The following is a 25,101-nucleotide window of genomic DNA, read 5'->3' as shown; positions in this document are numbered from 1 at the left end:
GGCGACGCCCCCAGCCCGGCCCCTGCGGAGTCCGCTCCTTCGCCGCCGCCCCGCCAGGAAGCGGGGAGTGCGGGCCAGGCGCGGGGCGGCGACACGGGCGCCGGGACGCAGCCAGTGACGGAGGGAGACCCGAGGGCACGGGGGCGCGGGGAGGGGCGGGGCTGGTCCCGGGACGCGGGCGGCGGACAGGCTGAGTTAGGAGAGCGAGAGACTCGCGGGCGGAGGAGACAAGATGAGCGGAGAGTCAGACACGAGGCCAGTGGGGCAGAGGTGCAGACAGAGCTTCTCCTAGGGGAGCGCGGCAGGGAGGGAGGCGGACAGAAGGCAGGGGCATCGCCGTGTGCCACCCCGCGAGTTCCTGGGGTTTGTGAAACCCGCTCTTGCGCTCTGTTCTGTCCCCCACTACTCCCCGGGCAGCCCAGCCCGGAAAGAGGGGAAAGACCTGTGGCTCCAGGAGAGCTCGGCCAGGCGCTGGGCCACAGCCCCCCGGGGCGACCCCCCACACACTAGACACAGAGTATCCCCAAGTTTCACTTCCCTTCCCTGAGGAGGGGATACCGGGAGGAGGGCACTGGTGATAGCCCTCGTGGGATCCCTGAGCGGGCCATAGTGGAGAGGAGGAGGGAACAGGTGGGACCCTTGTCCTGGGCCACGCTCCAGCCAAGTGAGTGGGAAGACAGCTTGGAAGGAACGGCTGGCGCGCGCCTCAGCCTTTTTGTGCCCTCTGGTGGTGACAAGGAGGAAACACAAGTGATTGAAAGGAAACGAACAGCAGCAATTGCTTGTCGCCATGCATGCATCTTTGGCCAACAGGTGGCCCTGCCCCACGTCACCCATTCTGCCCCAGTGCCCTTGATCCTGCCTCTACCACTTCTCCCTGGCAGGGCTGGCTCCTCCCCCTGCAGGGTGCTGGGCCGGGCCTAAATTACGTCCTAGGCCATAGCTCTGTGCAGGACCCACAGTGGCTGTGGACAGCCTCAGGCTGCAGAGCCCTGTTCTCCAGGCCCAAGCAGCCAGGCCTTCCCGGGTGAGCAGCAGCAGGGGCCCTGGGGCTTGGGGGTGGCTGGGAAGGGGGAGAGAGCCCAGGGCAAAGGAAGGGGGAAGGACTTCACAGAGGATCTAGGCAAGGGGCTAGAGACCCTCAGTCCAATCCCATGGTTTACAGATGAGGAAACCAAAGCCCAAGAAAGGTGAGTGACTTGGCCAAGGATGCACGGTGAGTGAGTAGTTGGCCAGCAAGGGGACCCAGGTCTCTTTACTCCCAACTCCGGGCTCCCGGATGCCAATTCCCCTCCTTCCCTCCCCATCCCCCACCTCCTCCCTCTTCCCTTCTCCCTCTCTCCCCTCGACTTTTCCCCCTTTTACCTTTATCCACTGGGACTGTGTCTGGGAGGTGGAACACCTGGGTTTTCCACCCCATGCCTGGTCTTGACTCCAGGCACAATGTCCTGCTCTGAGCTCCAGGACCCACTGGGAAAGCAGGCCGAGTCCCCTGGGAGAGGGCAGTAGGATTAAAACTAGGTGGCCTTCTCCCTCCTCATACTCCCTGCATCCAGCCCAGACTCTGGGCCCTCACACTACTGCCTCCTTCTCCTTGAGGAACGCACTTTTTCCACTCAGCTGGGGCCCTGGAAAGGATGAATGTAGGTCTCAAGGGTGATGAGCCCTGCTGAGGCTGAGGGCTGTCCATTGGGGGAAGCAGGTGACAGTCCTCTAGTCCAAGTCCCCACGGCACAAACACTGGCCTAAGAACATAGACTCCCTGTGCCCCAGTTCACCTTGTATAAAAGGGAGCCAATAACCTCTTAGGGCTATTGTGGGAATTAAATGAGAGAAGGATGCCAAGCAATGTGCACAGTTCCTGGAACCCAAGGACTGCCCAGTAAGACGCTGTGCCTTTTTCTTCACACACTAGCCTCCTACAGGTGGGTTTTCATGATGCTATCTAACTTGGCTGTGTGACCCTAGATAAGTCATGTTCCTTCTCCAGCTTCTGACTGCTCCTTTGTGTAGGAGATCTGGACAGTTAAACCCAACAGGTCCTTCCTATGTTGCCTTCAAAGTCACAGGGACTTGCATCATTTCCCATACCTATGGCAAAAGAAGGGGCCACCCTCAAGGTCACCAGGGACCTGAAAGGTGAGTGTGACCCGAGAGAGTCACGGGAGAAGCAAGGGGACTCAGAAACATCTCCTTCAGAGGTCTCACTCCCTGGTGTCCACTGTCTACCATCATCCCTGCAGCCGCGGTCTCTGCCATCCTCCAGGGCTATGGGGATGGGAAGGGGCCAGTAACGGATGCCAGTGCTGAGCTGCACAGACTCTGCGGCTGCCTGGAGCTTCTGCTGCAGGTGGGACCAACCAACCCCCACCCTCCCCCAGCCGCCTTCCCTCCCCTCCCCCATCCTCCCCCCACCAAGCCTCCCTCTTCCTATCCTCTCCCCTACACTCTCCGAGGCTTGGATAACCAGGAGGGCTTTCCCAGATACAAGGGAAGACGGCTGCTTCCCTTGGGTGATGTGCACCACCTCACCTACCTCAGTCAGCAAGCCCTCTCTGGTATCTGACCTCACTGCTGGAAGCTGTCACTGCAGCCTGGGAAAGGAAGTGGGGACTAGGTATGGGGATGGCCACCTTGCTTTGGAAACTAAATCTTCAGAGGTATGGATGTCCCAGAGCTGGTGCTCCTTGTACTGGTTACAGCCCAAATCATAATTATCACTAGCTTTTTCATGAGGATTTATTATGTGCCAGACTAAGTCCTTTGTTTGCCCCATTTTATTTAGTCCTCGTTCTTTTTTTTTTTAGACAGGATCTCACTGTGTAGTCCAGGCTTGTCTTGAACTCACTATGTAGCCCAGGCTGGCCTCAAACTCACACTAATCCCCCTCCCTCAGTCTCTCAAGTGCTGGGATTACAGGCATGCACCACTGCTCCCGGCTTAATCCTCATTCTAACTCTGTGAGGTGCTCGATGACCCTCCCTGTGTGCACACAAACATCCTTCATACTTCTCTGACATCATCACACGTTAATACTACACATCTGCTGCTCTCCAGCTGTACTGTCCTTGATCTTCCTGGAGTGCACCAGGCATGCGCCTGCCTCTGGGCCTTTGCACTCGCCATTCTCTCTGCTTGGAATGTTATTTCCCCAGAAATTTGCATGGCACAAGTTCCCCAATTTTCTTCCAGCATTTTCTTCCAATCTGGAGGATTTCTGTGGTTGCCCTAATCTAAATTTTCAACATACAACATACACAACACACACAGACACGCACAAACACACACACACACACACACACTTTCTATTGTCTTTCCTTGCTTCCATTTTTCTCCAAAGCTGTCATCACCATCTAATACACTGAATGCTGTACTTATTTCATCTGTTCATTGTCTTTGCTCCCTACCAAGAAGCAAGCTCTATGATGTCCCCAGGTTTGCTGCGTCCCCAGGCTTGAAACAGGGCCTGGCACCTAGTAAGTGCCCAGTAAGTGTTTCTGTGTGCACTGAGGCTCAGGGAGACCAAGCATCTTGCTCCTGGTCACACATCCAGTAAGCGCAGAGCCAGCGCTGAGACTGGGTCTGTCCGCTGGAGACCTCTCCTTTCCCGTGTGCCTGCTCAGCATGCTGGGATGTGAAGTGGTCTCTAGGAGGAAGCATTTCTACCGTTCCTCTCCCTCGTCTTGGCCCAGTTTGAGCAGAAGGAACAGAAGAGCTTCCTGGGGCCTCGGAAGGATTACTGGGACTTCCTCTGCACCGCCCTGCGGCGGCAACGAGGGGACTCAGAGCAAATCCACATCATCTCCTCGCAGGACAAGAAGGTAGCTGTGGCCAAGCAGGGAAGCAAAATGGCGTCCTGGGACCAGGCCCTTGATGGGAAGGGAGGGGCACATGTAGGTGCTGACTTCCTGACGTCCCTTTCTGGCCCACCCTGCTCCCCTGGCTGTGACCCTTACCTGGTCCTCCCCTCTCACTGGCCCTGCCCTCAGCCACCCTTTTTCTCCCTTCAAGTCCCCCAAACCCTTTCTCATCAATTGGCCCATTGTTTCCATCTGCTCTGTCCTAATACTGCCCCCTCTTTGGTTCCCTGTGCACTCTGTAGCTGAAGACCTCTCTGGGCAAAGGCCGTGCCTTCCTCCGCTCCTGCCTGGTCCGAGGGCAGCTGGCTGAGTCCCTGCAGCTCTGCCTCCTGAGCCCAGAGCTCACCAGGTGGGAGTTCGGGTCATCCTCCCAAGACCCCATCTGAGCCCATGTTGCCCCTCCACCATGGTGGCTCAGCCTCAAGGATGGTGAAATGAGAGTCAGAAGGGAAAGTCGGGCAGAAAGGGCAGAAGAAGGTCAGAACCAGGTGCAGGCAACATGATAGTGCCAGGGACCCCTGCACCCAAAGCCATACCCCACCTGGGGAAGGTCTGTACAATACACAGTGGAGGCTGATTCTCAGGGATTGGGGGTGGCCATAGCACCTGGGTCAAAGCCGTCGCTGTTCACACAGGGAATGGTATGGCCCCCGGAGCCCTCTGTTGTGCCTCGAACTCCAGGAAGACATTCTGGACTCTCTCTATGCTCTTAATGGAGTGGCCTTCGACTTGGACCTGCAGCGGCCGGACCTGGATGGGGCCTGGCCCATGTTCTCAGAGTGAGGGGGTGCAGTGCTCCCCCGCTCCCATGGTCCCCTCGAATCCCAAGCAAGCGCTAAGCTCTCAGCTTCCAGGCCCATCCATTTCTTCCTCCCTTCTGCTCCCTGACCTTGATTCTCTACTTCCCTAGCCTTGTTTCCCCCCTGTAATATCATGCCGCATAGAATACAGCCACTTGAGACTGGCTGAATGGTTGGCGTGGAGGGTTAGAAGGATGAATGGGTGGGCCGGGGATTTAGCTCAGTGGTTCCGCTGCCTGCCTCGAAAGCGCAAGGTCCCAAGTTCGATCCCTGGTACCAAAAAGAAGGATGAATGGGTGGTGGGATGTTGGGATGGGATGGGTGGGTGGGATAGATCAGTGGTGGAGAACCTGGAGCACACGTATTATTGTGTTTGTCTTTTAAGACAAAGGATGTTAATGTAAAGTTGTTTTTCTAAATTAAAACCTCAGTATTCAGGTTTAATTATAGTGTTGATACTTCATGGTAATTAGTGGCTTTTGGGTTGCAGTTTGGCACTTGGTCTCTAAAAGGTTTGTCATCCCTGGGATGGATGGATGGATGGATGGATGGATGGATCAAGATGGGAGAGCAGGAAGGCCAGAAAGGTGGTGGGATGAGTGGGGATGATTGGAATGACCATTTTCCTTCTGAGCAAGCCCACCACTGCAGAGATGCTCAGGGTCCCCTCACCCTCTCATTTCCAGGTCCCAGTGTTCCAATTCTAGCCAGATCCAAGGAAGAAGAAGAAAGACCAAAGAGTCTCCAAAGAAGGTACTTCTGCCTTTTCAATTGTATTGCCTCTTGGCCACCTGATTGGGACACCCAGATCGAGCAGTAACTGGGCCTCCCCCTCTGTGTACAGAGAGCCCTAGCAGGATTGAGAAAGAAGCCAGTGTGTGGGCCAGGGCACTGGCAGTGCAAGGAGGAAAGAACTCATGTTTCTGGGGTAGTAGCAATGTTGGGTAAGGGAAGGAAGCAATCTGCAGGAGTTACTGGGATCCCAGGAGGAGGCAGAGCAGGGAAGTGACTAGAAGCTTGCGGGAAACAGACCAGGGGTACCATCTCCACAGAGGCCCCTGCCTGGACAGTTCAGGGGGTGACTGAACCGCCAGATGCCTGACTGGAAGCCCCCACCTTACTCATCAGGTGGCAGTTACCTGTCCTACTTCATAGGGTGATCGAGAGGATGACTTGGGACCACCTGTGTGCAGCACAGTGCAAGGGTCTGGCCAGATGCGCAGTGGGAGGCAGCTTGTGGGTACCATCATCACTGTTACTACCATCCCACAAGTGCACTCTGTGCACAGACCCCACGAGCTTCCAGCAATAGTACTGCTGGGACTCAAGTCTCTGACCCGAAGGAGTTCAAAGTCTGCTCAGGGAGACAGATCCTAGAGGAGCCATTGCAATACATGTAAAGTGTGCAGCCAGCCTTCTGCATCTGTGGGCTCTACATCCACAGATTCAACCAACTGCAGAGAGAAAATATTTGGAAGAAAAATAATTGTATCTGTACTGAATGTTTGCAGACTTTTTTCTTGTCATTATTTCTTAAACCGTACAGTATAATAACTATTTACATAACATGTAAATTGTATAAGGTATTATAAGTAATTTGGAGATTATTTAAATGAGATGATTGCATAGGTAATATGTGAATAGTGTGGCATTTTATTTAGGGACTTGAGCATCCATGGATTTTGGTATCTGCTTGGATTGTTGGCCAGTCTCCTTGGGTACCAGGGGACATCTGTCATAATGCAAACCAGGGTGAAGGAACATGAAAACAAAGAAGGCTTCCTGAGAGAGGTCACTCAACTGGGTGTCTGAGTTTTCATCACAATTCTACAAACCAAGTATTGTTCCTATTTTGCAAATGAGAAAGCTGAGACACAAAGTTGAGATCATGAGGAGGATTAAAGGAGAAGGGTAGGAGGGACTTAGGGAGCATAAGATCAAAGCAGAAGAGCCAAGTGTAGGAGGGAGAAGGACATTGAAACACCCTGCTGTTCCCTCACCACATCAAAACTGGGATCTTGGATCACTTCAGGTGTTGCAAGTTATTTCTGGTCTGATATATCCAAATTTTCATATATTTAGCAAGCCCGGGAGGGCCTGGAAATGCATATATTTAGCAAGCCTGTTGGATTAAGGCTGTGGTCTCTCCAGTGCACCAGGTCAGGAACTGATGCTGAGTTGACATCTCTGCAGATCTCAGCAGCATCCAGAGGCCCCAGAGGGGTCCAGCTGGAGGACCCACACACCAGTCAAGCTGGCTGCCTTCGAAATGCAACCAGAGAAGACGAACTGGTTGGACTCTCCAAGACCCAGCAACACATGCATCTTCCTTCCTTCTTGGAAAAGAAGAGAGAAGATTCCAGGAGCCTTGGTTCCCCCCAGAGCACTTGGGAACCAAAGGAGGATCTTCAACTAGACCAGGAAGAGAGAGCCCCAAGGAGTAGGAGATTCTTGGATAACTCAACAGCCAGCATCCAGCAACAGACGGAGGGAGCCAAGGAGGCCCAGAAGGAAAAGCCTGGAGTGAAGGCTAAAGACAGAGGGGTTCTTCCAGGTCCAGAGGTTCAGAGAACAGAGGGGGCTGATAGAGAAGAGGCAGAGCAGGATGAAAGCCAGTATCTGCTGGCCTCCAGTCCCAGAGGAAAGATGGAGGAAGCAACATCAGGGAGCAGGCAAAGGTGGGAGGTGCCTAGCATTCTGGGGGGGTCCTGGGTTCTCCAGGACCTGGGAACAAGGGAAGTCACCATCAAAGAACAGCCACAAGAACAAACAGAAGTGACTGGTGTTGCCAGGAAAGAGGAGCAAGCAGAGGTGCCCTTGCAGGAAGTGGTCAAGGTGAGAGAGAGCTGCTGCACCCCATACCTGTCTGTTCTCCCTTCTCTAACCTGGCTCACAGGTGGGGGTACCCAATGGTAGCCTGGGGACCCTTCCAGCCACAGATCAACCTTGACTGCTCCACCCAGGATGAAGATTTAGGGATACCTCTTGAAAGCTGTGCATTCTTCAGCTCACCACAGTTCCCCTCCTCCCTGAGTCTCACACTAGACACATTTGTCCCTCACACCTCCTGCCTGGCCCTGTCAGCATTTGAGTTTGAGGTCCCATCCCAACAGTTCTTCAGGGCAGTCACTTGTTCTCCTGTGTCCCTCATCATGGCAGGTGTCTTCCCAATCTCTGAGTTTCACTGCTGCAGACCCCACTTTGTCACTCTTGTAGATGATTGTCCCAGAGGTCACCCAGGATTGTTACCAACCCTTCCTTCAACCTCCTCCCTAGCCAGTCTTCCAGCTCCTGGAGCTTTCTAACCTCCATCCTTCAGTGAAGCAGGAAATGGTGGCCCCAGTAGGGCAAGCCAGGTACCCAGCTCCCAGTGCTGTCCTCACTCCTGCCTCCACTCAAGGGCATGGCCTAGGAACTCAAAGAATATTCATCAGTCAGCCTCAGGCCTGGGTTCTGTGCTCTCCTCATTCAGCTTACCCTCCCCCTTCCACCCCCAGAGCCTCAGACTTGGACTCCAGAAGGCCAAGGAGCAGGCCCACTCCCAGGAGCAGCTGCTGAGAGCGAGAGATGGCGAACTGCAGGCGCTTCAGGAACAGCTCCACAGGTAACCTTGGCAATGCCCGCAGGGCGACTCTGCTCTCAGGTTGGCCAGCAAGACTTTCTGAGCACTACTGAGTACTAGGCCTTGTGCTGGGCACAGCTCCAGGGTGCTGAGGCCAACACGATCCTGGGCAATGTTTCTGCCAACACCCTGCCCTCCCTTCACTACCCCCTCCAGTAGTCCCAGGAGAGGTCCCTGCACCCTGCTCACCTTCCCTCCCATGCTCACCCTTGGCTCTTTCTGCTGCCTCTTTTGGGCTGCTCTTCCATCTTTTCAGTCTGCTCTGCCCCCTTCCCCCACCCCATCCCCCAGTTTCTTTCTATCTCTTCTTTTACTCTCTCATTTTCTTGTTGCCTATTAAATCATCTCTCTTTCTCACCCCCTGATAATCCTAACCATGGCTGCCATTTACTATGTCCCCCGCACTGTCGTAGGTGCTTCCTCCCAGCAACTTTATCAGATAGATTCTGCAAGAATCCCATTTTATAGATGAGCAAACTGAGGCTCAAAGATTTTACACGCTTCACCAATGTGAGCCAGTTAGCAGAGGAGCGAGCTCCAAACCCTGCAGCTGACTCCAGAGTGAGGGCCTCTGTCAATGCCCCTCGGCCAGTTTGCTGAGGACTGTCGTCCCCCGTCGGTTCCAGCCTCCCATGCATGTCCACCTCCACATATGTGCCAGTCTCTTCTGTGAAATGGCACAAGGCTGGCACAAGCCTACTGACATCCTCCTATAATCTTTAAATCATCTCTAGATTATTTATTTATAATACCCAATGCAATGTAAATGCTATGTAAAGAGTCACTATACTGTTTTTTCAGGAAATAATGACCAAAAACGTCCATACATGCTCAAAGCATTTTTGATCCATGGTGGGTTAACTCCACAGATACAGAGCCCATGCACACAGGGAGCCGACAGTATTTCACACTCTCTCTTCCCTAGCCAGCAGCTTCCCATCATCACCTTGCCCTCAAGGCCAAGAGAGAGCTGTCTAAGCTTCTCCCTCAGTCTCTCCATGTCTCCATTTCTCCTTCATAATGTATTTTTAAAAATATCTCCACCATGCAGAGATCCTCCTGGGTGTGAGTCAGTCCCTGTGCCTCTCTCCTCTGGTCTCTGTGCACCTGCCTTTGTCTCTTCCACATGGCTTACGGGTGTCAGGGGCACCGGTCCAACCCCCAGCACAGGCTCAGTCACTGGGAATCACTGGGAAGTCTCTTAATTGTCTGCCTAACAGCTTTGAGACCAGCCCAGGAGGCCAGAAACCCAGAGACCAACCCGGGGCTCTTCCTACTGCAAACTCAGCTGCGCCTGTCATCTTAGTCAGCAAATATTCCCATGATTCAGGTCTCAAATAAACAGTGGAGCCTTGGCCATTCAAGAGCCTTCTGTGGGCTCACAGAAGGCTGAGGGTAGCAACTGGGAGGTTCCTGGGGGACTTCCCAGTCCCAAGCTACTCCCTGCCACTGGGGTCCCTATTTCACAGAGCACTGTCAGTCTGACACCTGTTGCTTCTTCATTCTACAAACACTCTGAGCACCCACTCTGAATCAGGCCGGTTGAGTACCAGAAATACTGTTTTGGACAAATTGCAAATTTCCTGCCCTTGCAGAGCTGACATCTAGTGAAGAAGGCAGGCAGAAAATATGGCAAGCAAGTGAAATACATGTAGAGGGCCCGATGGGGATACATTCTCAGGAGGAAAAAATAAAGCAAGGAATGGAAATGAGATGTGTAAATGGTGATATTTGAAATAAGGTGGCCTAGCCAGGATAGGTCTCTCTGGAAAGGGATGTTTGCATAAAGACATGAAGGAAGTGAGGAGCGTGATGTTTGGATGTAGGATGGAAAGGTGCTGTGAGCAGAGGGAACAGCAAGAACAACAGCCCTGAGGTGGAAAAGTAAGGGCACAGTGGTTCTAGGGACATTAAAGAGGCCCCTCAGACCCCAGGGGTTGAAGAATGGAGGGGCTGTGAAAAGGTCTGGTGGACAGTCGGGACTCAGGAGAGCCTAATAGGTCCTTAGAATGACCTTGGCTTTGACTCAGAGTAGTATGGGAGGCATTGAGCATTCTAAGCAGAGGAGACGTGTGGAATGACTTTTTTAATTATCAAAAATATATTTATATGCTTTTGAAAAATTTTAACAATGCATTGGTTTTTAGTATGTTCATGGAGTTGTACAATACCAATGCAAGCAATTTTAGAATATTTTGTCACCTCCCAAAGAAACATTATACTCATTAGCATCACGCCCTACTTTGTGTCTGTGGATCTGCCCCACTCCAGACTGACACCTGTCCTAAAGCCCATGGAGCTGGACTGTAGGCAGGCAAGACTGGGCACGGGCAGACCACCAGGTGCTGCTGCCGCTGGGTAGGAGACAGCATAGCTGCTCGACCTGGGCTGTTGGTGAAGGAGGGGAAGCAGCTGCGCACTCTGGATACATTCTCCAGCAGAGCTTCCTGGGAGCTGGGATGTGGGGGCTGAGAGAAGAAGAGAAGGCAAGGATGACTCTGAGTCTCTCCACCGACCAGCAGAAAGCTAGAGTCACCATTAACTGAGGTGAGGAGGCTGGGATAGGCAGGGGTGTAGGGAAGCCTGGCTTCGAAAGGGTGGCATTCAGGATATCTGTCAGATCCAGTTGGCCATTGGGCAGGTTGGGTGTGGTAATCAGAGGGAAGCGCCAGCCGGGTGATACTGGAGAGTCCTCAGAGTGTGGACGACTGTAACAGCAGCTCCTGAGCCTGGGAGAACATATGCTGCCCTGTCCCGGGGTCTGCAGAGCCAAAGACAGAGCTCATTGCTGAGCAAAGGGCCAAGGGCATCAGGCTGGCGATGGGAGTCTCACTGCCAGCCAACAGAAGGGCCTCAGGGCTGGTTCATTGAGTCAACTGTGTTTATTGAGCCTCCACGGCTGTGAGTGGGTGGGTGCAAGTGCACAACAGTGAATAAAATCAGTGAAGTCTGTTCTGAAAGACCTAGGGATTCAGACAGGAAACAAACAAAAATACAATGTCAGGTACCAATAGATGCTGTGGGAAAAAATTAAAACCAAAGATGGAGATAAGGAAAGATACAGTTGTGGTTCAGATTTGGGGTCAAGGAGGCCATCTCGGAGGAGGTGACAGGTAGGCACAAACCCCAGCCATGAGAGACCAGACTGTGCCCACATCTAGGAGGGAGTTCTACAGGCAAGGACCATGGCAATGCAAAGGCCCTGGGAACATGTGCTAGGGGACAGGGAGGGTGGCTGGAGCAGAGGACAGAGGGGCAGCTGATAGCTAGGGGCTTGGAAGTCCCAAGTGAGGCCCTGGATTATGCCCTGGCCATAAAAGCCTAGGTTGGGGTTTAGAGCAGGGATGTTTAAAAGGTCAGAACCAGACACGGTGGTACACACATGCAATCACAGCACTCTCAGAGGCTGAGTCAGGAGGATCACGAGTTCAAGCCCAGCCTAGGTAACCCATCGACTTGATAAGACCTTGTCTCAAAAAATGTTAAAAAGGGCTGGGGATATAGCTCAGTGCTAAAGCCCTGGGTTCAATCCCCAGCAATGGGAGGGGGGGAGGTGTTAGATTAAAAGCTGAGGATAGCTCAGTAGCAGAGCACTTACCTAGCATGCATGAGGCCCAGGGATTCAATCCCCAGGATCACAAAAAATAAAATGAAACAAAAGGATAAGTCTAAGGTGGGTGTAGCAGAAGCCCCCACATGCAGAGCCTAGGCTAGACACAGAGGCAGCGACAGGGAGACCCCAAGCAGCAGGCCTAGGGCAGACCAGCAGGCTGTGAGAGTGGACTTGGCACTTCAAGGTTTTGGGGCTGTGGGCCCCTGGGACAGTGGCTCCCATCCTGGGCTGTATTGTTCGAGGAGAGGGTGGAATTCCTAAAAAATTCCTCCTGGCTCAGGGCTCTGGGGAGCCATCTCTCCAAGCAAGTGGCTTTCCTCTGCCCTCTGAGTAAGACCTCAAAAGCAAAGGAGGTTAGAAAAGATGTAAGCTGAAGGGATCCCCAGGAAAGGGAAGTAGGTGGACATCACATCTCCCTCAGCCCTTCGAAGGCCACAGAGAGCCAGCTCTCCTAAACTGCAGACCTTTACATGTGCCTGTCTTTGGCTCCAAAAGGCTGGCTTTTTGCCTTATAGGTCTGCTTCAATGTCAGCTTGTCTGAGAAGCCTTCCCTGAGACCCCCTCTAGTCTCTGTCTTGGACCTTCATTGATCTCTGTCGCAACACTTAATTATTTTATTGGTCACTCACTTGTTTTGACTGATTCACCAAAAGTGGTAACTTCCACAGGTACTGTGGGAACTGCTCCATTCCTGGCAGTCATTGACACATGTTACATACCTGATAAGTATTTCCTTCCACCCTAGAGACACACACAGTGGTCACATGAAGACCCAGGATCTCTGAGCAAGTAAACTGGCTCAGGAGAATCAGTGTCAGCAGCTAGGAGACAAGGAGACTGAACATTAGAAGAGTCATTAAAAGTCAAAAATTGGCTTGATTCAGGCCCGAGCACCAGGTACAGTGGCAACTTATTGGAATTTCAGTGGCTGTTGTCCATTTGATTTCATGACCCACCCAACATTCCTTCTTGCAGCTCACTAAATGGCAGTGGCTTAAAAATTAATGAATAGTTCTATCATTGTTAAGACCCTTTCAAACCTTTCCCCTTGCAGTACACTGAAGCCAGGGGCATGCACATGCACACACACACACAGCCACAGGAGCATGCATGCTGAGAGTGTGAGACCTTCACCAGCATCCACTCACATCCGGGCACCCTCCTGACAGAGCCACATAGCCAGTGGCTGGGACCTTGGGCTGGGACCTTTTCATTTCCAATTCAGTAGACTTCTAGAAAACCACTAAGGGCAAAAAGGAAAGGCAAGAATAGAGCTGCGGAAGTTCCAGGCCCAAAACTGAAATAGAAATATGGGAAAGGCATATTTCTACCATCACTTTTTAAATTGAAAAATACTACAACATAACTTTTTAAAATATTTTAAACAAAAATCACATCAAATCCTACACTGCTCCCCTCCACACAAAATTGCTTCCAGCTGGGTGCAGTCTATCCAACCTGGATAGACTAACCTGGAAACGGCTGCTTCCCTTAGAGAGCTGCCATGGTTATGAATGGTTATCTTTCAAGAAAATTACATTTTTTAAATGGAAATGTTAATTAAAAAGAAAGAAAGTGAAGATGGCAATGTTGGTTAGTCCCCTCTATAGGAACACTCCAGGCAAGGCCCAGTTTTCATTTCTCTAAACAATTACTGAAGAGTTGCCTGTAGGTGTTAGATGACACACAGTGCTCCATTTGGTGTGTGTGTGTGCGTGTGTGTGTGTGTGTGTGTGGACTTCAGTTGCAGGATAGCACTGCCATCTTCTCCTCAGGGCTCTAGAGGCCCAAATGCTCAGCTTCCCCCCTCAGAACTGAGTCTCTCTTCTGTGCCCAGGTGTGAGGAGGAGAGAGACCAGCTGAGGGCAGAGCTGGGGCAGAAGCAACAGGAGGCCAGGAGGAGGAAGGCCATGTACGAGGAGGAGCTTGGAGAACAGCGGGACCTGATCCAGGCCATGAAGAGGAGGATGCTGGAACTGATTCAGTAAGGACAGGGACGGGGAACTGCAAATGACAAGGGATAGAGAGGCCCAGCATGAAAATTTGACTCCACAACAACTTTCAAGCAGGGTTCTAGATCTTTCGTGTATGCTAACTCATTTTCTTATTTAAGCCACCCCTTGCTGTTGTCCCCATTTTACAGATGAGGAAACTGAGGGTCAGAGAGGCTGACTTGGTCACCAAGGGCACAAGGCATATAAATTGCAGAATTGTCTGGCAGTAGTGCATATCCTCACCCCAGGCTGCCTCCACATACACACATGCATACCTCCTAAGGTTAGGAGAGGAGATAGGAATTCCTAGGTTGAGAAGGAATTGGAAAGAGGAGAAGAAAACCACAGGGGTTAACCAAGAGGTAATCGTACATCCTACACCTGCCTGCCCACTGGCCTCCCTCAGATGCCTGCGCCTGCTCACCAGGGTCAGATCCAAGCCACTAAGCTCTCTGAGAGATGGACACAGCTTCTACCCCTCAGTCTGATATGGAGACGATTCACATATATGTTATCCTTTCATGTAGCTGAGGAAACAGGAGCCCATTGGGCTCAGAGTCCATTAAAATTAGAAGGTCGATGGGAGGTCACCCAGAATTAAGTCTTCGTCCACAAAATCTAAATATTAAAGATGAGAAAAGGGACAGATCAACTTGGAAAGGATGAACAAAGACTTTAAGGAATGAAATCCTCTAAGAAACTAACTGTCCATTGAGTAGGAGGAAGGGAGATATAAAAAGTCAACTATTTCACAAAAAAATTAAGGTAGCTCACAATAAAGGACACATGTGAGATCATTAAGAAAAAACAGATTAAACAGAAAATATAATGGAAGACAAAAATATATTCTACTCCAAAGTGTTAAGATTAGGATTAGTGTTAAAACTCAACTCCAAACATCTTGGCAGCAGTCAAAAAGGGAGGACAGAGTGTTACCCAAACCCCACTATCCACTCAAAGGAATATACTAGCTCATCAGAAGAACATATGTTTTTTCCTGGAACTAAAGAAATTAATCACAAGTCCTCAGGCAAAGAACTCAAAGCCATAAAATACAATGTCCCTAGCAGAAACTTAATGGAAGCTATGACCCTTAGCCAAAAGAAGAAGGGGAGGGAGCCACAGAGGTTTGGTTCTGTGTCAAGATGGTGGACTAGGACAGGCCTGTCATCCCAGCACTCTGGGATATTAAGACAGGAGGATCACAAGTTTGAGCTCAGCCTAGCAACTCAGCAACTTAGAGACACCTGTCTCAAAATAAATAAAAATAAAAGGGCTGGGGATGCATCTCAGGGCAGGTCTCGGTTTAATCCCCAGTATTGTGCACACACACACACACACACACACACACACACAGACACACACACACACACAGACCGTGGACTGAACACACCTCATCCATTCTCCACCCTAAGATCTCACTAAATGGTTGTAAAAGAATAAAACCTCCAACAAGAGAGAAAAGTGGAGAAGCCAACCACAGAGGAGAGTTGGGTTACTTTCCAGATACTGTATGAAGCCCAAGTTAGACCTTCAAGACCCAGAGACCCCAGGACACAGATGGTAAAGGAAAATGAGTGATAAAGTCAATAACAAGTCTACACTCCTTGCCTTCTGCATGCCTTTCCACCTGCAGAATATCCAGCAGCCAGGGCCTGTCTCCCAGGCAAATAATCAAAAGTTCCTCTTTAAAAAAATGTATATATCCCAAGTAGAAGACCAGCTTGACCCAGCATGGGGTGGGTAGGAGTCTGGTATACCATGTACCTCCCTGTCAAGTGACCCTTACAGAGAAACCATTTGTTGATATCCCTGTCCATTACCTGGAGCTCCAACCAATTTCTGTGGCCTGTTTCTTAAACATGAAATAGCAACCAAGATCCTTAGACATTTGAGAGCCAAGACCATAAAAGGGACAGATGAAAATAAACAGACAAATGAGAACAACAAACATGTATCTCCTATGAAACAGGAAGCTGGGAAAACAACTGTTAAAAATGAGAAGTGTTCTTGGAAATTAAAAATGTTTGCTGAATTTTTAAGAAATTCACTAAGTATTGGAAGAGGAAGATGAGGCAAGCTATGAGAAAGCAGAATAAAAGGTACAGAGATGGAAGTTATGAGAGAAACAGAAACATAATCAGTGTAGGGGTTCCAATATCCTCCCTGACAGACATTCTCCTAAAAGGACAAAATAAAATGAAGATGATCAAATAAAATATGACAAAGATAAAAATACAAAAGAGTTACTGGTCCTGATGGACAGAGATTTCAGATTTTAATATTATACTAAGTGATTGGCACAATAAATGAAAAAGCAAAACAAACAATACCCCACCTGGATATAACACTGGGATTTCAATAAAATGAAGATAAAGAAAATATTTTCAGACTCTCAAAAGGAAAATACAGGCCACCTATAAATGAAGTAGAACCCAATACTTGTCAAGGATCTATGATGTAGTAATACTTTTCCAGTTCTGCGAAAAGAAAAGTTCTGAGAAAAGCCTTTGCCCTAGAATTTTGTGTCCAGCCAAAGCATGAATTTTAAGTGGGAAAAGTAATGAAGAAAGACATCTATGAGACAGACAGATCTCAGAAATCTTATCTCCCACACTGCCTTTCTTAGGAAGTTATTTGTGGATGTGCCCCAGAAAAACAAGGAAGTAAGCCAAGGAAAGAAGATATGGAATTCAGGAAACAATAGCTCTATCTAGGAGGGAAGAAAAGGGAATTCCCAAGATGACAAATGGGCAGCAAGCCCAGGGACCAGTCAGTCTAGACTGTAAAAGAGGAATCTAGAGCTCAGGAAGAAGAAGGTCTCTGGGGAAAAGGAGAATCAACAGAATACTTGACACGATGAAGAATTTGGAGACAAATAATATGTTAAAGGCAAGTAATACAAAGTAAAGGAAAGCAATTAGAAACTCGCAGAAAAACAAAAGCCTTTCAAGAAGGGAACTATTATAGAACACAACTTAGCTCTTTGGGAAGATAGATAGATAGATAGATCTCTATATATAGATATATATATTAAATTCATTTGGGGATTTTTCCCCCATTTTTTTTGTAGTGCTGGGGATCAATCCTAGGGCCTCACGCATGCTAGGCAACCACTCTACCACTAAGCTATACCTTCCACCCCTTGATTTTTTTCAATGTAAGACTCAACCTAAAGACAAAGCATAGAGATAATTATAATTATAGAAATAGACCATGAATATTACCACCTGAACAATCCAGAAGTATGTGTAGCAGGTGCAAATAAAATATTCTGTGAAGATGGAAATGTTCTGTATTTGTGCTTATGTGTACAGACTGAGCACTTGAAACACTAAGCTGGGGCAACTGAGGAACTGAAGTTTTCATTGTATTTAATTTGAATTCATTTATATTAGAATAGAGGCATGTGGCAAGTAGCTGCCATATTGGATGCTTCAGGAGTGGATGGCAAGTTAGCAAGAGGAGGAAGGAGAGCTTTAGGGAAGAGATACTGGCAACATGATATTACAGAATGGGAGTCAAATCTTTCCTATAATTGGTAGAATGAAAAATAAATATGTGTGCATATTTTGTGAAATTACAGTGGTAACCAGTAGAGGAACCAAAAAGAGCTTTCACTACACTGAGAGGAAAGAAGAGAAGTTGATGAAGATTTTTTTAAAAAGCTAAATCCCCTACTATCAAAGGAAGGAGCACCAAAGAAAATGTTCTCTACTGAGGCAGGGATATGAGCATATTAGTTAAATATGAAAGTGATACCAAGGAAAAAAAGCAAAAAAAAGTAAGAAATGGTTTGTCACTGAAAACTGGAAGGAGTTTGGTATAAGCCATTCTGTGCTGAGTTTTAAATTATGCATGTGTTTTATTTTTGCCAAAAATTTAAAACAGCCTATATTCCTAAAACCACCCCACCCACCCCACCCCCGCACTACAGGGGATGGAACTCAGGACCTTGCGCTTGCACAGCACCACTGAGCTAAATCCCTGGCCCCCTAAATATCCTTTTTAAAAAAATGTGATGATAGTTTTGCAAGGGCATAAACAAATAAGCACAAAGCAGTCTGAGTACCAAATAAAAGATAACAGGCCAATTGTGTTATCAGCCTCTGGAGCAAGAACCTGAGGCTTCTAAGCCTGGGGGCATGGTGCTTTGGAGGGGAGAACAGGTTCTTAACAATGGGCAGAATTGTTGGGCTAGGGGAGCTGAGTGTCACCATGCTCCTTCCCAAAGGCTAACGACTATCTGTGGGGTGTGTGTCTCTCTTCATTTCTCTTTCTCCCTCCTGGGTCTCTTTATGTCTCTCATCTGTCTCTGTCTCTCCCTGATTACATCTCTGTTCCTCTGTCTCTACCTCTCGTTCTCTTTCTCTCCATCTGCATTTGTGTCTCTACGTGCTTCTCTGTGTGTCTCTGTCTCCCTCTTCTACTCTGCAATCCCATTCTCTCTCTCTCTGTCTCTCTCCCTCTCTCTCTCTCCTCTGCTCCTTCTCCATTTCTGAGTGTCTGTCTTGCTGCTCCTCTGTCCTGGTGCCTGTCTCATTTTGTCTCTGCGTATACCTCTGTGTGCCTCCCTGTCATCTCTCCCTCCATATCTCTCTTCCTTTCATTGCCTCCATGTTTCTCTCTCTGCTCCCCTCGACCTCCTGGTCTCTGTGTGGGTCTGCTTCTGCCCATCCCCTAGGGAGAAGGACCGCCAGTGGCAGAGGCTCCAGCAGCTCTCCTGCTTGGTCCCTAGCTGCTGCATTGGCTGTAGCAAGGTCTTCGGCCGACTGTCCCGGAAGTACCCATGCAGGTAATGGAAAGGTACAGACTCCTTCCTCTGGGCCAGCCCACAGCTCCCTGCCTGCCCCAGAGAAAGAAGGAACAGAGAAATTGGGCATTTATAAAAGGCTATTTCTGCTAGCCACTCTGGCTTGATGTCTGGCTTTCAACACTAAGGAGAGTGTTGAACCAGACAGTGGGAAGAGGCAGAGAAGGCTGGGGTCTGGGAGCTGGGGTTGTGTAACTTTCCAAGAATAGACAACTGAGCTCTTGGTTAGGAAAACACAGAGAGAGCTGCTGTCCTCGCCTTCCTCTGCTGTCATGGTGGCAGGATGAGCAACAGGAGGAAATAGGCCATCAGGAGAACCTACCATTTGGAGATAGAGGCTCTCAGAGGTCTAAGGCATCAGGAAAGGGGACAGACCATGGGCCATCCCACTAGGAGATTAGAAATGACAGATGGACTCAAAGATGCTGGAACTCATGACTCCCAGCACTAATTTAAGCTCTCCCCAGTGAGCTGCAGAAACCACTAGGCTTCCCTACCTCTGGCCTCCAGGCGCTGTGGAGGCCTGGTCTGCCATGCCTGCTCTGCAGATTACAAGAAGAGAGAGCGCTGCTGCCCATGCTGTGCCCAGGGAGAAGAAGCTCAGGTCACCTGACAAAGACCACCACCACCCCAGCCACCCTGCCTGTCTACTCCCTTCCCTCACTCTTCTCACCCCTCTTCTGTCCAGTCTTCCCTTCTAGAAGCTGCTGAGCTAAGGCCATAGCACTGTAGCATGGGCAGGAGTGGCTGGCAGTCAGCTGACAGTTCCAGCACTGCATCTCCCACCAATGGAAGAGCTGGGCAGGATACGCATTAGGCTCTCAGGACTTGTTCACTACTGTGAGGGAAATGGGTTCCAGCCTCTCTCCATGAAGTCCCTCAAAGCTCAGCAAATCCATGACCATGAATCGCCCCAGGCTCTGCCACTTCTCTACCCTACCTTCTCGCCCAGCTGGGGTGCCCACTCCACACCTTCACAGCAGCACAGCCTGAACATATGCAACTGTTCAGTGGCTTCCCATGGAATCTGTTTCAGAGATCTGTTTGATTCATTTTGGTTTTTGTTTTGCTTTGCTTTGCTTTTAACAGATTTATTGAGGTGCTATTGACATACAATAAACATCACATAAACTTGATGAGTTTTGACTTTAATACTGTGAAGCCCTCATCCATGTTCATGCACATCCTTCAGCTCCAAGGATTCCTTGTGCCTCTTTGTAATCTCCCTCCCTCCATGCCCAGGCTATCACTGACCCTGCTTCCTGTCACCATAGACAAATGTGCACTTCCTGGAATTGTATATAAATGAAATCATACAGAAAAAACTCTTTTTTGTCTGCCCCTCTTCACTCAGCATAATTATTTTGAGATTCACCCCGTTGTTGCATTTATTGGTAGTTGTTTCCTATTGTTGAGTAGTACCCTGCTGTATGGATATGCTGCAAGTTGTTTACATATCCTCCTGTTGCTTTGAAATTGTATGGCTTCCTGCTTGGGACTGTTACAAATAGGGTCCGTCTGAGCATCTGTACACAAGTCTTCGTGTAGAGATGTACTTACATTTTTCTTGGGCAAATACCTAAATATGGTTGGATCACATGGTAGGAAGATGTTTAACATTAAAAAAAAAACAACTGTCAAACTATAATCTCTTGGTATCTGTTTGGGATTGGTTTCAGGACTCCCTGCAGATACTAAAATCTGAGGATGCTCAAGTCCCTTACGTAACATGGCACAGTATTTGCATGTGCACTATACACATCCCTCCCGTATACTTTAAATCATCCCTCAATTAATTATAATAACTAATACAGTGAAAATGCAATGCCAATAGTTGCTATGCTGTATTGTTTAGAGAATAATGACAGTGGAGAAAATCTGTACATGTTCAGATGAAATTTTTAAAAATATTTTTAACCCTCTTTGGTTGAATTCCTGTATGCAGAAACCAGGGATGGAGAAGGACCAGCTGGTATTTTCCAAAGATCTTGCATGCTGTACTTCTCCCTGGCAATAGATGAAAGTCCCAATTGCTTTCCAGGATATATGGATTTGGTGGGCAGCAGAGGAGGTCTGGGGCTCTCTGTCCTTCCTGTCTAATCATTGTTTGGCTTGGTGTTCAAGAACTGTGAGTGCCTGAGGGCAAGGGCTGAGAGCAGGTGGCTCTGTTCCATGCTTAATCAGACTTTGATAAAGACAGTGGACAAGCTGACCACAGGGTAAGATCACTTCCCCTGCTCTAGCCAAGAAGGCTTATGAAAATTGCTTGTCACCACTGGGCACCTACTTGTGGAGCTTCTGAGAAACCTGTTTCAGAAGAAGTGTGGGCCTCTCTCCATGACAAGTCGATTAGCTGCCCTGCCCAGGCTCTAGGGCACACTGTGTCCCAACAGGCATTTGCTCCCATCAGCTCTGCCTTACACATAGTCCCAGAGTCTCCGTAGCAGTTGGGCAATCCTGTGGCTCTGACTAGAGCCCATGGACGGCCTCTTGGGGTCAGGGCTGAGCAGAATTGCTTCCATTGCCTTTGAATGGAGCAAGAGTTTTGCAACCACAGTTTCTGCCCTCGATGGCTGGTGAAAACTTCTCTTTAGTAAACATAGTAATAAGGTGGCAAGAAGGAGTTGGGGGCTCCCTGAGCAATTCAAGTAATAGAGGCACCCTAAGAGGGAAGCAGTGCCTCCTGGAGATCGAACTGGCCCACACACTTTTACTGGGGGCAGGGTTCTTATTGCAGCAGAAAAAGTCATAATGGTAGGAATTCCAGCAGGGAATTCAGACCTTTCTAATGAGTGGATGGGGTCGGGTGTGGCTAGCAGAGCTTATTTGCAAAGAGGAAGATGCTTTTGGAGGAGAACTCATCAGAAGGGAATGGAGGAATGGGGGAGCTGATCTCCTCCTCTTCCAGCTTGGAGAAAGGAAGGGCAACACTGAGCATAGGCCTCAGGCTCAACTCTGCTCACAAAAATCCCCCACCAAGCCCAGTTGAGACCAAAATAGCTCTAAAAAGAACCTTCTAAATGTGTTAGACTTTGGGGATCCTCTAGCAGAAATTTCTACAATGGTCACCACAGACCACTCCAGACCTTAGCACTGCAAGGGCAGCAGTCCTTTCGCATGTGTCTGGCCACAGCAGTACCACCAGGAGCACATGAAAGATGTTCCCCAGATGCCCAAGGAGCACTCTGCAGGGCTGATGTCATGCACAAGCACATGGGGTCTAAACTGCTGCAGTCAGGATTGTCATTATTAATGTGACTTCGTTTGCTCTCATAGGCTTTTGGGCAACAAAATTACATAGCTCTTAGCATGACCCAGTTGTACATTACCTGTAAGTCCAGCTACCCAGGAGACTGAGGCAAGAAGATCACAAGCTCAAGCCCAACCTGGTCAATTTAGCAATATCCTATGTTAAATAAAATTTTTTTAAAAGTTAGGGTGTAGCTCAGAAGTAGAGCACTTGCCTAGCATGTGCAAGGCCCCGGAATCAATCTCTAGTACTGAAAAAGAAGAAGGAAAGAAAGAAAGAAAGAAAGAAAGAAAGAAAGAAAGAAAGAAAGAAAGAAAGAAAGAAAGAAAGAAAGAAAGAAAGAAAGAAAGAAAGAAAAGAAAAGAAAAGAAAAGAAAGAGGAAGTTGTCTTAGTTACTTTTTCTCCTTGCCAAGACAAAATACCCAACACCCAAAGTTAAAGGAGAGGTTTATTTCAGCTCAGTTTGTTGAGGTTTCAGTCCATATTAGGCTGGCTCCAAGGCAGGGAGGCATGGCAGAGGAGAAATAGTTCATGGCAGGCAGAGGGCAGCAAAGCAGAAAGAAGGCAGCAAGCGAAGTAGTGAAGCAAGAAGTGACCACAGCAGCCCTCTTTAGTTGTTTAAATCAGATGCCAATGGAATACTCCTTGTACAGTTTCTCCAAACTTTGTCATGTCATTCAGTGCTCAACAAAAATGTATTGAGCACTAGTAATATGCTTAATGCTGTGAGTGGTTTGGGAACACAGAGATAACTATACACATAAAAGCTCAGCTTTCAAGATGTGGAGAAAGAAACAGCCAAACAGACAGATAATTACAAAACCTAGGCTAATTGGAAGAAAAAAGGAGGGTTGACCAGACTAGGAGGTGCAGGAAGTGCAAATGACTCCCAGCAGCTGGATTAGGGTGCGGCTGGTGGAAACAGGGTAGAGAAGTTACAGGGGTCAGCAGCAAGGGTACCAAGTGCTCAGGTCAGGACCTCAACTTTACTTGAGGCCCACAGAGATCCTTGCAGGGTTTTAGGAGGAAAAGAAAGTGATCAAATTCATATTTTAGGAAGCTCATCTGGCAGCAGAGCAGAGGGTGGATATAAGAGGGAACTCTTGAGGAAGGAGAGGAGGAGGAGCAAGGGAGGGAAGATGGGGACCAGCAGAAACAGCAGCAGCAGCTAACCATATCAGGCATTGTTCTCACTGCTCTATAAAGACACTCATTCAATCAATCTCAGTAACAGCTCCCTGTGCTGGGTGCTCCCATTGTACCCATGTTACAGATGATGAAACTGAGAACCAATGAGATTAAATCACTTGTCCACAACTAGTAAGGTTCACAACTAATAAGTGAATCAGCCAGCTCAGATCCAGAACTTGCAACCATTGCATGACTGTTGTAGTTTATGCGACAGAGGATGAAACGTTGCCTAACATGGTCCATGAAGGTGACAAGACCTATCAAGTTCAGAGCAATGTTAAGGAGAGGAAGAGCAAGCAGGGTGTGAGGTGAGGGGCCTGTGTATCTCTGTCTTGGGCTGAGCAATGGATAAGAGGATGCTTGAGAGAAAAAGCCCATGTATCAGGAAAGACAATGCAATCTGTTTCCTATATGTTCAGTTCACAGCATCTGTGGGGCCTCAGGGAGTTTACAGGTCATTGCACATTGGAGTTTGGAGATTTGGAGAGAGGCTGCTTGGGAACAACAGGTATGAGAGACACTGGCCCATGCAGGGTGCAGACTGACGCCGTGGATGCAGGTGGAGTCATTTTTCCATCATAAATGAAGTTTTGTTTTTTGGGTTTTGGGGGGTTTTGGGGGGTTTTTGGGGGGTTTTTTGGTACCGGGGATCGAACTCCAGTCCTTGCGCTTGCGCAGCAGATGGCGAAACCACTGAGCTAAATCCCCGGCCCCTATCATAAATGAAGTTTTAAAGTAGGGTGGTGACCCTATGACACACGTGCCACAGTGGCCTGTTTGTATCCCTGAAATCTCTAAGAGGTTCATCATCACTGGCTTTTTGTTGTTATTGTTGTTGTTGTTTTCTGGTACCAAAGATCTAACTCAGGACCTTGTGCTTGCCAGGCAGGTGTGGCGCCACTGAGCTACATCTCTGGCTCTCACCATCACTGTTTTAAAACATACAGCAGAAGCTATGGGTGTAGCTCAGTGGTAGGGCATTTGCCCAGCATGTGCAAGACACTGGGTTCCATCCAAGTGTACAGCAGGATGAGAGAAAATACTTTAACAAAACCAACAAATATTCAAAATACAATACTCTAACATTATATAACGAGTTCCTGCAAATCAATGACAAAAATGACAGTCTTATACGAAAGAGAAACAGATAAGAATAAATAATTTACAAAAGAAAAATACAAATATCTACAGGGAAAGATACTCAAGCTCGCCAGCAACTCAAGAACATACAAATTAAATGATGAAATATCATTTCCAGTTATCTGATTGAACAATGTTCATAGTGATCTACAGGGTAATAGAGGAGAATTTACATATTGTTTTTGAAAGGTAATTAATTAGTATTTATCAAAGTATACACACAATGAATATTAGCCAGCAAAATTATACTTAAGGTGCAAAAATACTCATCCAAGTTCCCAAAGACTTACATCTAAGGATGCTCATAGTAAGAACCTAAATATTTATCTATAAGGTAATTATCAAATAAATGATCATACTTCCATACCATGGATTATTATGTAGTCATTGAAATGAATGACAGATATATACACACTGAAGTAGAATAGACCAATGACACATCATTAACTTTCAAAAAATATAGCTAAAAAAAATGCCTTCTTTATTGAGGAAGGAAGGAAGAAGAACATGTGCTTGTATTTGCATGGGGAAAGATGTACCTTGGGGAAAGATATAGGTGAACAGAGGAAGAAAAGAGAAGTGAGAATTTCAAGTTTTACTCTTTATGCTTTTGTATTGCTTGTATTGATTCCAGTATGCCTGCTTTATTTTTATAATACTAAAGCAGTTTAGTTGAAGAAAAGCATTTGCTAGGTTTAGCAACCCCGTGGTAACCATGGCAAAAGCTATTTCTGTGGGGCAGTAGGAAGGAAGCCAGTGGCAGTGTGTTTACTGGGCAATGGGCAGGAAGTCAGAAGGTGGAGACAGCGCTGTGTCA

General features: G+C 48.4%; 1 protein-coding gene across 12 annotated transcripts; it reads left to right on the top strand.

Annotated features, from left to right (window-relative positions):
• Window positions 1-19,838, top strand: Rufy4 (RUN and FYVE domain containing 4). 12 transcript variants are annotated; one of them, XM_087206090.1, is made up of 14 exons: window positions 1-1,027; window positions 1,166-1,190; window positions 1,810-1,925; window positions 2,064-2,139; window positions 2,244-2,350; window positions 3,693-3,821; window positions 4,103-4,209; window positions 4,496-4,639; window positions 5,347-5,413; window positions 6,854-7,495; window positions 8,158-8,264; window positions 13,733-13,879; window positions 18,574-18,684; window positions 19,213-19,838. In XM_087206090.1, the coding sequence occupies exons 4-14, from the start codon at window positions 2,094-2,096 to the stop codon at window positions 19,313-19,315; spliced, it is 1,710 nt and encodes a 569-aa protein (XP_087062216.1). In that variant the 5' UTR covers window positions 1-1,027; window positions 1,166-1,190; window positions 1,810-1,925; window positions 2,064-2,093; the 3' UTR covers window positions 19,316-19,838. The 12 variants fall into 12 exon arrangements, 11 of the variants coding, with proteins under 11 accessions (XP_087062216.1, XP_087062212.1, XP_087062217.1 ...); XM_087206086.1 differs by having other exon boundaries at window positions 2,014-2,139; XM_087206091.1 differs by lacking the exon at window positions 1,810-1,925.
• Window positions 19,839-25,101: the final 5,263 nt, after the last annotated feature.

The sequence above is a fragment of the Heterocephalus glaber genome, unplaced genomic scaffold, assembly GCF_053883595.1.
Source record: "Heterocephalus glaber isolate CG9 unplaced genomic scaffold, H.glaber_assembly_v1.0 deba00000621, whole genome shotgun sequence".
In the NCBI taxonomy this organism is placed as follows: domain Eukaryota; kingdom Metazoa; phylum Chordata; class Mammalia; order Rodentia; family Bathyergidae; genus Heterocephalus; species Heterocephalus glaber.
This window is presented reverse-complemented; position numbering and strand designations above follow the sequence as displayed.